This window comes from Myxocyprinus asiaticus, chromosome 50 (genome assembly GCF_019703515.2).
Source record: "Myxocyprinus asiaticus isolate MX2 ecotype Aquarium Trade chromosome 50, UBuf_Myxa_2, whole genome shotgun sequence".
Taxonomy (NCBI): domain Eukaryota; kingdom Metazoa; phylum Chordata; class Actinopteri; order Cypriniformes; family Catostomidae; genus Myxocyprinus; species Myxocyprinus asiaticus.
The window spans coordinates 5,741,783-5,755,192 of record NC_059393.1 but is presented as its reverse complement, the minus strand read 5'-3'; the positions used below and the strand labels follow the sequence as shown (position 1 = coordinate 5,755,192).

General features: G+C 36.8%; 1 protein-coding gene across 3 annotated transcripts in view; it reads right to left on the bottom strand.

The window, feature by feature from the left end:
• The window catches only part of LOC127438667 (E3 ubiquitin-protein ligase RNF123-like), a 228,276-nt gene that overhangs the window by 24,713 nt on the left and 190,153 nt on the right, over window positions 1–13,410 (bottom strand). For all 3 annotated transcript variants that reach the window (XM_051694399.1, XM_051694400.1, XM_051694401.1), the window contains one exon: window positions 3,789–3,883. In XM_051694399.1, the coding sequence (XP_051550359.1) occupies window positions 3,789–3,883 (95 nt within the window). The remainder of the gene's footprint in view (window positions 1–3,788; window positions 3,884–13,410) is intronic.

Below are 13,410 nucleotides of genomic sequence, written 5' to 3'. Positions count from 1 at the left end.
ACTGATAATTTTGCAGTGGTCTCTTAATTTTTTCCAGAGGCTGTATATACACTATATTGCCAAAAGTATTCGCTCACCCATCCAAATAATTGAATTCAGGTGTTCCAATCACTTCCATGGCCACAGGTGTATAAAATGAAGCACCTAGGCATGCAGACTGCTTCTACAAACATTTGTGAAAGAATGGGCCGCTCTCAGGAGCTCAGTGAATTCCAGCGTGGTACTGTGATAGGATGCCACCTGTGCAACAAGTCCAGTCGTGAAATTTCCTCGCTACTAAATATTCCACAGTCAACTGTCAGTGGTATTATAACAAAGTGGAAGCGATTGGGAATGACAGCAACTCAGCCACGAAGTGGTAGGCCACGTAAAATGACAGAGCGGGGTCAGCGGATGCTGAGGCGCATAGTGCACAGAGGTCGCCAACTTTCTGCAGAGTCAATCGCTACAGACCTCCAAAGTTCATGTGGCCTTCAGATTAGCTCAAGAACAGTGCGTAGAGAGCTTCATGGAATGGGTTTCCATGGCCGAGCAGCTGCATCCAAGCCATACATCACCAAGTGCAATGCAAAGCGTCGGATGCAGTGGTGTAAAGCACGCCACCACTGGACTCTAGAGCAGTGGAGACGCGTTCTCTGGAGTGACGAATCACGCTTCTCCATCTGGCAATCTGATGGACGAGTCTGGGTTTGGCGGTTGCCAGGAGAACGGTACTTGTCTGACTGCATTGTGCCAACTGTGAAGTTTGGTGGAGGGGGATTATGGTGTGGGGTTGTTTTTCAGGAGCTGGGCTTGGCCCCTTAGTTCCAGTGAAAGGAACTCTGAATGCTTCAGCATACCAAGAGATTTTGGACAATTCCATGCTCCCAACTTTGTGGGAACAGTTTGGGGATGGCCCCTTCCTGTTCCAACATGACTGCGCACCAGTGCACAAAGCAAGGTCCATAAAGACATGGATGAGCGAGTTTGGTGTGGAAGAACTTGATTGGCCTGCACAGAGTCCTGACCTCAACCCGACAGAGCACCTTTGGGATGAATTAGAGCGAAGACTGCGAGCCAGGCCTTCTCATCCAACATCAGTGTCTGACCTCACAAATGCGCTTCTGGAAGAATGGTCAAAAATTCCCATAAACACACTCCTAAACCTTGTGGAAAGCCTTCCCAGAAGAGTTGAAGCTGTTATAGCTGCAAAGGGTGGGCCGACGTCATATTAAACCCTATGGATTAAGAATGGAATGTCACTTAAGTTCATATGTGTCTAAAGGCAGGTGAGCGAATACTTTTGGCAATATAGTGTATGTATATATATGCACTGGCGGTCAAAAGTTTGGAATAATGTACAGATTTTGCTGTTTCGGAAGGAAATGTGTACTTTAATTCACCAAAGTGGCATTCAACTGATCACAAAGTATAGTCAGGACATTACTGATGTAAAAAACAGCTCCATTTCCAGCAGCCATCACTCCAACACCTTATCATTGAGTCATCATGCTAAATTGCTAATTTGGTACTAGAAAATCACTTATATCAAACACAGCTGAAAGCTATTTGGTTCGTTAAATGAAGCTTAACATTGTCTTTGTGTTTGTTTTTGAGTTGCTACAATATGCAATAGACTGGCATGTCTTAAGGTCAATATTAGGTCAAAAATGGCAAAAAAGAAACAACTTTCTCTAGAAACTCATCAGTCAATCATTGTTTTGAGGAATGAAGGCTATACAATGCTTGAAATTGCCAAAAAACTGAAGATTTCATACAAAGGTGTACACTACAGTCTTCAAAGACAAAGGACAACTGGCTCTAACAAGGACAGAAAGAGATGTGGAAGGCCAGATGTACAACTAAACAAGAGGATAAGTACATCAGAGTCTCTAGTTTGAGAAATAGACGCCTCACATGTCCTCAGCTGACAGCTTCATTGAATTCTACCCGCTCAACACCAGTTTCATGTACAACAGTAAAGAGAAGACTCAGGGGTGCAGGCCTTATGGGAAGAATTGCAAAGAAAAAGCCACTTTTGAAACAGAAAAACAAAAAGAAAAGGTTAGAGTGGGCAAAGAAACACAGACATTGGACAACAGATAATTGGAAAAGAGTGTTATGGATCTTAACCTCATTGAGCTTTTGTGGGATCAGCTAGACTGTAAGGTGCGTGAGAAGTGCCCGACAAGACAGCCACATCTATGGCAAGTGCTACAGGAAGTGTGGGGTGAAATGTCACCTGAGCATCTGGACAAACTGACAGCTTGAATGTCAAGGATCTGTAAAACTGTCATTGCTGCACATGGAGGATTTTATGATGAGAATTCTTTGAAGTAGTTAAAGAAGTTCTGAATTTTTTTTTTTTTTTAAATTGTAATAGTAATTTTTCACGTTATTAATGTCCTGACTATACATTGTGATCAGCTGAATGCCACTTTGGTGAATAAAAGTACCAACTTCTTTCCATAAGAGTAAAATCTGTACATTATTCCAAACGTTTGGCCGCCAGTGTATATACACTTGGATTCCAGGAAAATCAACAAATGCTAATAGAATTAAAATAAATAAATAATCTATTTCTAAGTTCCTTATCAAATAAGCACAAGGTGCTATTTGAAACATTATCAAATCATGCTACAATAACATGGATCATGAGCTTTTGTGCATGCTTTTATTAAAGCAGAAGGACATACCAAATACTAAGATATTCAGAAATGTATGTTAATTTTGCAACATTTCAATAAAATTGTAATAATGACAATATTATTCATAAAAGAAAAAGAAAAAAAAACACCTATTAAATTACATAGATGCAAAATAGAATCATTTTCACTAGTGTTCTCAGGCTTTTGGACTCCAGTGTACATACTTATATTAATATGGTTAACAAAGCTTTTATGGCTGTTACAAAAAACAAATGGGTTTAATTCTGAAGCGACACACCAGACTGAACAACTCAATTTAAAACAGAGGCGAATTATCTGTTCAAAATCAAATACCCGTCTCTCTGCATAGCTGGGTCTGGTGGTGCATTGAGGGGAGATGGGACTGGCCGATCATATTTCTCTGCAGAGGGAGGAAGCTCTCAAGGGAAGAGCTCATTTTCTGCTGTCTAATGCTGTGGTGGACTCCACTCAGAGTATCGGCTGTAGAAAGACCTGAATGGAGTGGCCATTGCATTAACACTACACCACAGAAACCTAAGGGAACATTGGGATTCCACTTCAGAAATCACTAAAAGGCTTTAATTGACACCCACCATAATGCTGTCTAAAAGCTACTCACAAACAGAATATATTATGTTTAAGAAGCTTGAAGGACTCTTGAGTAATATTTCACTTTAAAAGTCAAGTATGTAATTTCTGTACCATTAGTGTCACCAAACGGAATTGCAAAACATTGCTTTAAGTCATGAAACTCTCCATGGCACAAGTTAATAGGTCCTTTGACCTTGTAATCTGTTAGCCAATCAACAAGTGCACTGGGTCTTTGTCCAGCATTTAAATTGCCTCAGGTATTTGCAGGTACGCTTTGCAGCATGCTATGAGACTTTTTTCTCTGAAACCCTCCTCCTCCCCGGCACCACTTGTCTAGATATACTTTAAGGGGATTTTATATATGTCTAACTGTTCAATTTTAGAACTATTTTTATTGAAAAAAACTCCATATTAATTACTTGTTTTTAGATCTGTTGTATAAAAGCAATATTGGTCTGAACATCAAAACTCTTGCTCGTGTGATATTGCTTAAATATTAAATAAAGGAAGAATTGTGAAGAACGGCTGGTTGTGGTTAGGTGAACTCACTGCAGTGCTGGCTGCTGCCTCTTTGGACTCGTCTGTCAGGAAAGCCAGCATCTGTTCTACCTTCTGCTGCTCCTCTGTGCTGATGTAGTCTGTATCTACATGAAACACAAACAAATGTCAGACTCTTTTTTACACAGCAATGATAGATTGTACATTTGAAGAATTGCTAATGATGAGCTCTTCCAAAACAATGCACCTACAAACAAACACAACCCAGGGCTTTGCAGGAGATGACTAAACATGGACCGAGTTTATTAACAATGGCTGTATGTGTCAAATCACCAAGACAAGAACTCTGTACGAGTGCAAATAAATTACATTTTGGTAGCACAACAATAAGGTTGTATTCATTCACATTAGTTAACCCAATCGTTAATGTGAATTATTAATGAACAATGCTTTACAACATTTATTAATCTTGGTTAATGTTAATTACTGCATGTACTAATACATTTTTAAATGTAAAAGATGGGTACACTTTACAATAAGGTTATATTTGTTAACATTATTTAACTCAAATATTAAACATGCATTAAAAAAGAACAATACTTTGCATTTATTCACCGTGGATAATGTTAATTACAACATATACAGTATGAATACATTTATACAATTTTAATTTGTATATGTTAATGCATTATGAACCAATATTAAGAATTGTATATTTATAAATGAAAATTAAGTAGTAGAATTAATAAATACTTTTATCAAAAATATATTGTTCACTGTTAAAGATACCTAATGTATTTGCAAAGTTATTAAATAGAACCTAATTGCAAACTGTTACCAAAAGCTGAATACATTTACATTTATTTATGCATTATGAACTAACATTAACAAGCAATAATTAATTGTATTTTGTTAAATGAACCAAGATTATTAAATGCTGTTTAAATTCATTGTTCATAGTTAATGATGCCTATTACATGCAGTTGTACCTTATTGTAAAGTTTTACCAAATTTTTATTTATATTTATTCTAAATGTATTCATTTTTAACAAATCTTTTATATATTTGTATTTGGACACAGGAGCACAATACAAATACATTAATGCTCAGTTTGGTTGATGTTGCAATTCTGACTTGACATTGAAACTGGGATTGGTGTTACATTTTAAAGAAGACAATTACCTTGAATGCCGGAAAATAAATACAATATACAGAACTATATACTAAACAAGGGGTCAGCAATGTTTTTGACATGAAGTGCCATTTTTTCATTTTCCTTGTTATTAGTGACTTTCACTAATGAAAACCGTTAGAGTAAAATTGTCGTATTACCTTTTACGGTAAATTAAATACATCTCTTATTCTCACAAGAAATGGCTTCCCGTATTGCTACCATTCACACGTCAGCACCAAAATGCCATTAAAAGTAATTTTAAATTGCATGCTTTTAATGGCAGGTGATGCAATTTGCCGGAAATGACCCTTAAGCATCTGTACCGGAGGAGGTCATTTATTTTGGCCTAAATAAGATAATCTCTAATTGTTCCACTAATTTCTTCATCTGTTTAGAATGACAGAAACTCTTTTGTTTCAACAACTTCCAGATTTAACATAATGTCTTTCCACAACATAATCAAGATTTCTGACTACCGCATTCAGCTCCTTCAGAACTTTGTGGTTGGCTCAAACTCACTGAAAGAAGACTTCTATCGTCAAATTGCAAGAGCTGATTTTCCAGAATTTCGTCAAAGGGCTCTGTTCAAACATGACCTCTAAACAGATTTTTTCCCCCTAATGTAATATTATTACTCAGATGCACAAGTAAATGTCTAAACCTACTGGGCATTACTGCCTGCTGCACCTCTGCCGGTGCGTTCAGTTGTCCAGCTAAGGGATCATCAGCCGGGAGCCACCTATCATTGATGTTTCGCCCCATTAATCCAAGAACACATCATGGGGGTGGGGCGGTGATCAGGGAAATCTCCCTGCCACCCCCCCGCAGCTAGACACTTGATCCTTTCGATTGCCTCTCGTTCTTGCTCTCCTATCAAAATATTCCTCCTTTCCCACCAAGACACAACTTACAACCAGGGTTCTATACCCCCCCATGAGTAGATCTACCCTACGTCCAAGGCCTCTTCTCTGTTAGAAAAAACACAAGCTATCAATCTCTGCCTACCACACGTCCAGTGCCTGTATTTCAATGACAGCGTGTACGAAAGCTGGCATGCACTCCACAAGTTGCTGCACTACCTGATGATGTTATTCCAGTCTGATTTGAGAATGTTCCAAAGACCATCTTGTCTGCTTCAATGGAAGCAAGGAAATTGTATCTTTTGTACAATGCAGTTAACATGATATATATATATATATATATATATATATATATATATATATATATATACACACACACCCTTTTCTCCCAATTTGGAATGCCCAATTCTCACTACTTAGTAAGTCCTCATGGTGGCGCGGTTACTCACCTCAATCTGGATGGCAAAGGACAAGTCTCACTTGCCTCTGCTTCTGAGACAGTCAATCCATGCATTTTATCATGTGGCTCGTTGTGCATGACACCGCGGAGACTCACAGCATGTGGAGGCTCATGTTATTCTCCGCGATCCACGCACAACTTACCACACGCCCCATTGAGAGCGAGAACCACTAATCGCAACCACAAGGAGGTTACCCCATGTGATTCTACGCTCCCTAGCAACCCGGCCAATTTGGTTGCTTAGGAGACCTGGCTGGAGTCACCCAGCACACCCTGGATTCGAACTCGCGACTCCAAGGGTGGTAGTCAGCGTCAATATTTGCTGAGCTACCCAGGCCCCTAGCAGTCAACATGATTAATGTAACAAATTTAATTACATGGGACTAGTGACCTAGAGATCAAAATCTTAAGGAGTTCTCATTCATTTTACATCAGAATGTTTCTTTGTTTTACTTTTCTTTCAAATTCCTAAAACTTTGCATTTATTACCAAGTTTCAATGAAAGAAGATCCCAGAATTCCAGTGTGGAGTCCCACTGAATAATATTCACTCAACTGCCAGTGAGAAACCATAGTTATAACTCCGACTGTGACTCAAATTCTTCAATAGCCTTGACAGGCACAAAAAGATCAATGGCAAAGAAAAGACAATCATTATTGCATTTACGTCATTATTCCATCCTTCAGTCATTGGCTTTAGCCTAGGGCTCCTCAGTCTTATTGCTATAAGGGAACCATGTGAAAGGCCCTCTTCTCATCACGCTCATCATGAATGCATTGGGACTCCGAGATCAGTTTGATAATTTTAGCCCTGTGTTGGGCGCCAGAGGTCTGCAAGCTTCTTTTTTCCTTCAGATTCTACATTCCCAACTGCAATTTCATGCCCTGTCTAGTCTGCAAGTGCCAAAATTGGCCCTGACATTGCCAATCACTGCTGCTCTGTCCAATGTTTTGGACTGATGAACAGCAATGACAGCCGGCGTCTTGATTGCGAGAGGAAAGACAAAATAGAGAACAACCCAGTTATGCCTTTTGGAATATTACTGTTCTTTTTCTGTAGATGGATGTTTCTACAATGGGTATTTTATGTCATAGGTGTTGATTGCTATCTGTGAGTGTATGTGTGCAAACTGTGGGTGTATTGTGTGTTAATGAAGTGGTGCAAAGCGCAATTTGCAATTTTCCTGAGAAATAGGTCATTGCGCCAAGACGTTTCAAAAGCAAAAACAAGAACTTCTGTTTCAGCACAAAGTCTAAACTCAGTTCCTGCATTTATAGTTTGAAGATTCCACCAGCAGCTGGAAATAAAGTTCATGTCCGAAATCTGAAAATATATTGAAACATCAATTTATGTCCCTGCCCATCACTGTTGTAGCTATTTTATGAAACAAACCTTCATGAGATTTGCATAAAATCTTCTAGAGGTCATGGTTATTTTTCAAATTAGTATTTTTTCACACATATTTAGTTTTACAAATGTATTTATGATTTAATTTGTATTAGTAATTTACCACCTGTTGTTGTAGAATGATTTTTATGTCACTGCAAAAGAGGCCATTGGAAGAAATTGGAGAGGGTACATTTTTGGAATTTTCAGGAGGTGGTTATACTTCTTATACTAATATATATTTTGATTTTTATTATAATTTTTTTCAATTAATGAATTACATTTTTTAAGCAAAATCGACCAGTAGAAGTGAAGTGCATGCAAAATCCACAGCCTAACCAAGAAGGCCTATACAATCACTGTTAATACTTGCCATGATTTGTGTCACTTGACCAATATAATTAATAAAACTTACATTCTCTATAATTTAACGTACATCCAAATCCTGTCCAGAACCACATTTTCCATGCATATAAAAAGAGTCTGTCACTGTCATAGAAATATGTCTGACATTCCACAAGAACGCAGTTAATCCATATTTCTATTTTTCTAGTCCATTATATACAGCCCATTTACACTACCAATTTCTTATAAATTTGCTGTCTTTTTTATATCGCTGGTGCTCGGCAGAGAATGGGCTATATAAAAGGACACAGACGGTACCTTCAGAATTAAATTAAACTTGACCCAGCCCATTAGTGCTTTGCGTGCACAATTTTGCCAAACCCCCTTGCGCCTAGACTTAGCACATGCTTGCACGAAAATACCAAAACTTCATGGCCATGCTTATTGACTTTGGCCGTATGACTTATCGTACAGCCCTGCGTGTATGATTTATGTCTAAGAGTAGCAAAAGACAATTTGAGTTGCAGTACATGAAATTTCAAATTAAAAATAAATATTCAAATAGGAAAATCCACCCTAAATATATTTTATTTTTAAAACTGATAATCTAAAATAAAGAATAACACAACTGTAAATTATATCAACATTTATTTTGTGGAACTGGTTTTTAAGTTAGTGTACTGTGTCATGGAAAAGCATGCTTGAGATGAAATATGAAATGTGATGTGTGAAGAAAACAAGGCTGCATGGGGTGCCGACCATCTGCGGATGCAGAATTTTCGGATCCGATTTGAGCTTTGGATGCGTTAAAAATGTTAACTTGAGTGACTATACCGTATGCAACACCCCGACAGGATATGGTGTATTCCAATCAAATCTATGAGCGTGAGGTGAGAATTAATAATAATTCTTTGTTGAACTTTATCATAAACAATTGATACTTGTAAAAATGCATGGATATTGATAAAGAAGTAATACATTATTCATTTTATATTTATATTTTTATTAATGTTGTTTCCATATGTTCCCTCCAAATGTATTGGTGGTCATTTGTCCTATATGCATAGCTATTTAATATTTGTATTCATCTCTGCTATTATTAGTTTAGAGCAAGAGATGCACCTCAACAGAGAAGATATATATGATTGTTTCTGTTGCTATTATATGACAAAAAGCTTTTTTTAATTACAGTAAATGTGTCATTTATTTCTGCACATGCAAAACATACATATTAAAAATCACATCTATTTCGTATTTGCTGAATTATGGTTGTTGTAGCTGTTAATTATCAAGACAAAAGGAGCCAGCCATTTTATTCTCAAAAAAATTACAATAATTGTAATTTCCATTACAGTCATTTCCACAACAGAATGTACACAAACGATACATAATTTGAGATGTGCTCGAAATGACAACACAGAAATATACATGATGTTTCAGAAAAAACAAAAAAGACATAATTCTTCTGTGATGCATGTACTGTATGCTCACTGTTGGACATTGTTCGCAGACAAATTAAATAAAGCTAGTAAGACTGTGATAAATGTGTTATATGAGAGTTTATTTTACAAAAGTCCAAAGGGACAAAGGTTTACATGGCTCAGTTGACAGTGTGCCAGAGCTCAACATGACTCATGTCCTTGATTAATCGACTGATGCCAAGTTTTATTATCTAATTTATGATCTAGTTTGATTATTCTTCATTGACGAGAATCAAGTCCTCTACGATTTATGCTTTGCCAATAATCCACAACAATTGTCCAAACGTCTGATGGTTATGACGTCCCTGATGTCTAACGTGAGACAGCTAGTTATCATGTTTCTCCAGGGTATGCCTTTAACTTGTCGAGGGGCCTGACAGTCTTAAGGGGCTCTTAACACTGAATGTCACCAATCAGCTATACTCAATGATTCTTCAGAAAAAAAAAAAAAAAAGCTATTTCAGGAGCGCAAGCACATGGGGTTCGCATAACACCTGCAAATTATAAATACCGCAGTGATACTTACATGGAATATTTATGAGGGGCATTCAAACAATGTAGTGTTAATGAAACATTTGGCCTTTATAATGGGCAAAATCTCCCAGGTTTTAAAGTACATCAAGAGCACTGAATATAACATATTAATCACCTATCAAATTACAGACAAACAGAGCATGCATAGATTCAAGGAAAAGTTCACCCAACAATGTAAATTCTGTATACGGTTATATAAATGATGTATTCTGTATAAATTCAATACAGTTTACATACTGATCCAACAAAAACCAATAACTGCTGGGAAATGGTGCTTGTAGCTGTCTGTTGTGAAGCTGTTCTGTTCAATACAAGAAAAATATGGATATTGGTACTGTCAAGCTCCATATATATAAATAAAAGCTCTAATTAGGCACCATAAAGGCGTTTTATACAACTAGTTCTGGGATGTTTTTGGTTGTCCACAGTCAGCAGGGGCCACCAAGCTCCAAAATTAACTCCAAGTCTTCAGTAGCCATATGATAGCTTTGTGTGAGGAGCCGACCAAAAGTTATTTTGTGTTAAATATAAGGTATATGTATATACTGTATTAGAGCTGTCAATTTAATGCACTAATTTAGTGCGATAAATAAAAAAATAATAATGCATTAAAAATTAACACAATTAATTATGCAGCCTTGACCTGCGTAAATTCAGTAGTATCCACAATATTCCCATGTCCCATAACGCTTTGCGGGCAATGTGGGCAGAACTTCCGGTTAAGCGTAAACAACCGTTATGTTATGTACTAACGCAGCATTAAAAATGACAGAAACTTGAGAACAAATGATCACAGAATTATAGCGAGGCGATATTGTTAATGATTGAAATACACCTATCTGTTAATGATTATGGGTTTGAGGATGATGGCCAAATATCGCAAGTATAGAAGCATTTTAGTTATTTTGTTGAGTTTATCCATTGATGAATGTACCTGAGCAGACTAACCTGAAAGGCTATGTAGACTATTAGCACCTTCACAGCTGTAAAGTTAGACATGTTTTGAGAACTGTAGATCATTATGTTTATTTAAAGCATATATTGAGTCTAGTCAGAACCTGAAGAGTTTGTTGTATCGCATATATTGATTATGTAGTTACTGCAGATACAGGGGAGGTCAAAACAGCAGGATGCTCGTGTATTACAGGACTCAGTAAGCTCAATCTAGCTTTATAATTGTTAGTTTACATACATAATCTCTGTATCTAAATGTTATAACCTACATGAAATGTTAAAGTGTTGACTGAACAACTAATCCTGTTGACAGATTGAATTTATTGTTCTTGTGTAGGAAATAACGATGTATTAGCAGCCACACAATAAACTGCACCGTATAAAAAGAACTACATGCAATATAAATAAATATATTTAAATGGACATACATTATAAACATTGTACACAAAAGTTAAATGTTCTCTGTAAAGCAACTATAAAACAGTATGCATTATTAAAAGCACTGTACAAATAAATATAATTGATACTGAATTAATGTCCACACTGTTTTCCAAATCACTTTTTCCCCTTAAGGGAAGACATGCACATTCTGCAAAGACACTCAAATGAAAGTGAATTGCAGGCAGGAAAAATGCAGGAAAGAGAAAAATCATAATACAATTAATTTAAAATGTGATAAAACATCTCACTACTGTACATGTCTAATCCAATAATTATGATCTTCCACTGTAGAATCCAAGTTGACAACATCGTCACTACTCACAGACAGATCAGGAAAAACACTGTTCCTTTTTATACTCCGTAATAACGCCATTTCAAAACACGTGAAGCATTCACAAAAAAAAAAAAAAAAAGATGCTAAATAGAAATGAACAGACTCTTCAGCACATGTACACACACCTGTTAGCACAATAATGCTATCGTTTATATAATTCATTGGGCTCTGTTTCTGGACGTCTATCGCAGCTGGACCGTAACGGTGGATAATATAAGTAATCCCCCCTGTTGACTTCTTGCCAATAAGGTGAAAAGAGCACACAAACAAAGGACCCACTTTATATTAGGTGGCCTTAACTACTATGTACTTAACCATTTGATACAATGTACTTAATGTATATACATGTTGTTGCATTGTAATTGCATTTATAGTTACACTGTTAACTTTACCCCTAACCCAACCCTTTCCCCAAAACCTAACTCTAATCCCTAATCCTAACCCTAACCCTAACCCTACCCTTACTCCTAAACCTACCCGTACCTCAACCTCAGTAGCAGCATATGTGGGCATTTTACAGAACAACATGTAGTTACACAGTGAATACATAGACTTGTATGTATTTAATGTTAGTACATAGAAGTTAAAGCCACCTAATATAAAGTGTGACACAAACAAAATATTCCAAGCTTTTTCAAACAGATGTTCTTAAGTCAATCCTTCTGTAGGCAGCTGATTGAAGAAGCAGCATCTGGGACTGGAGTGTTTTGCGAGTGGTTTCTGATCATAACATTGCTGTTTTAGACAAAACTTTAGTTTAACTGCACACATTTGTCTGGAATTTTTTTTAAGACATCTTACAACATATAAAAAGCAAGAATTTAACCACATGACACGCAAGCAAGCAGTGACTGGCTACACACAAAACGCACTTCCGCTAGCCAAGCGGAAATTCCGCCCACTTTGCGAAATACAGTGGACTCGCTGAGAATATTGTGGATAGAATTTTCCTACAACCGGAGCAATTCAAGCTTCAAATACCGTGAACGTTTGCACGCCACAGTTAGCATCAAGCTCCAATAATAATAATAATAATAATAATAATAACAATAATAATAATAACATTAAAACACCATAAATTTGTTCCTTGCAACTTGTGCGCTCTATTCCAAGTCTTTGGAATAGCCGTACGTTACTTTGTGTGTTCGACCAAAAATGATGTTGTGTTAAATACTAGGCATATTACTTTGTGCTGTCGAATAAAAACGTCAATTTAGTGCGCTAAATAAAAAAATACAATTAAAATTAAAATTTGTAAAAAAATGAACATTATTAATCATGTCCCTCAACCCATACGTAAATTGCATAAATAGGAATTTTCCTATCGGAGCAATTCAATTCATGTTATTGCAAGCGTCAGTCGGTAGTCAATTCTCGATCAGCTCCTCACACAAAAGCCATCAAGCTCCAAAACTAATATTAAAAATCCCACTGAAGTACCATAAATGTGTTCCATATGACTTCTGTGATACATTCCAAGTCTTCAGTAGCTATCTAATAACTTTGTGTGAGGAACAGATCGAAAATGAAGTTATATTATATATTAGGCATATACTGCATTTTAGAACTGACAATTTAAAACATTCATATAGAATCATAAAATTACATGAAATACTGTGTGTTAAAAAAAGTATTCAGTTAATTATGCCTCCCGACCTTGTGTGAATTCCGTAATAAGTAATTTTCACCACAGTCAGCAGGGAG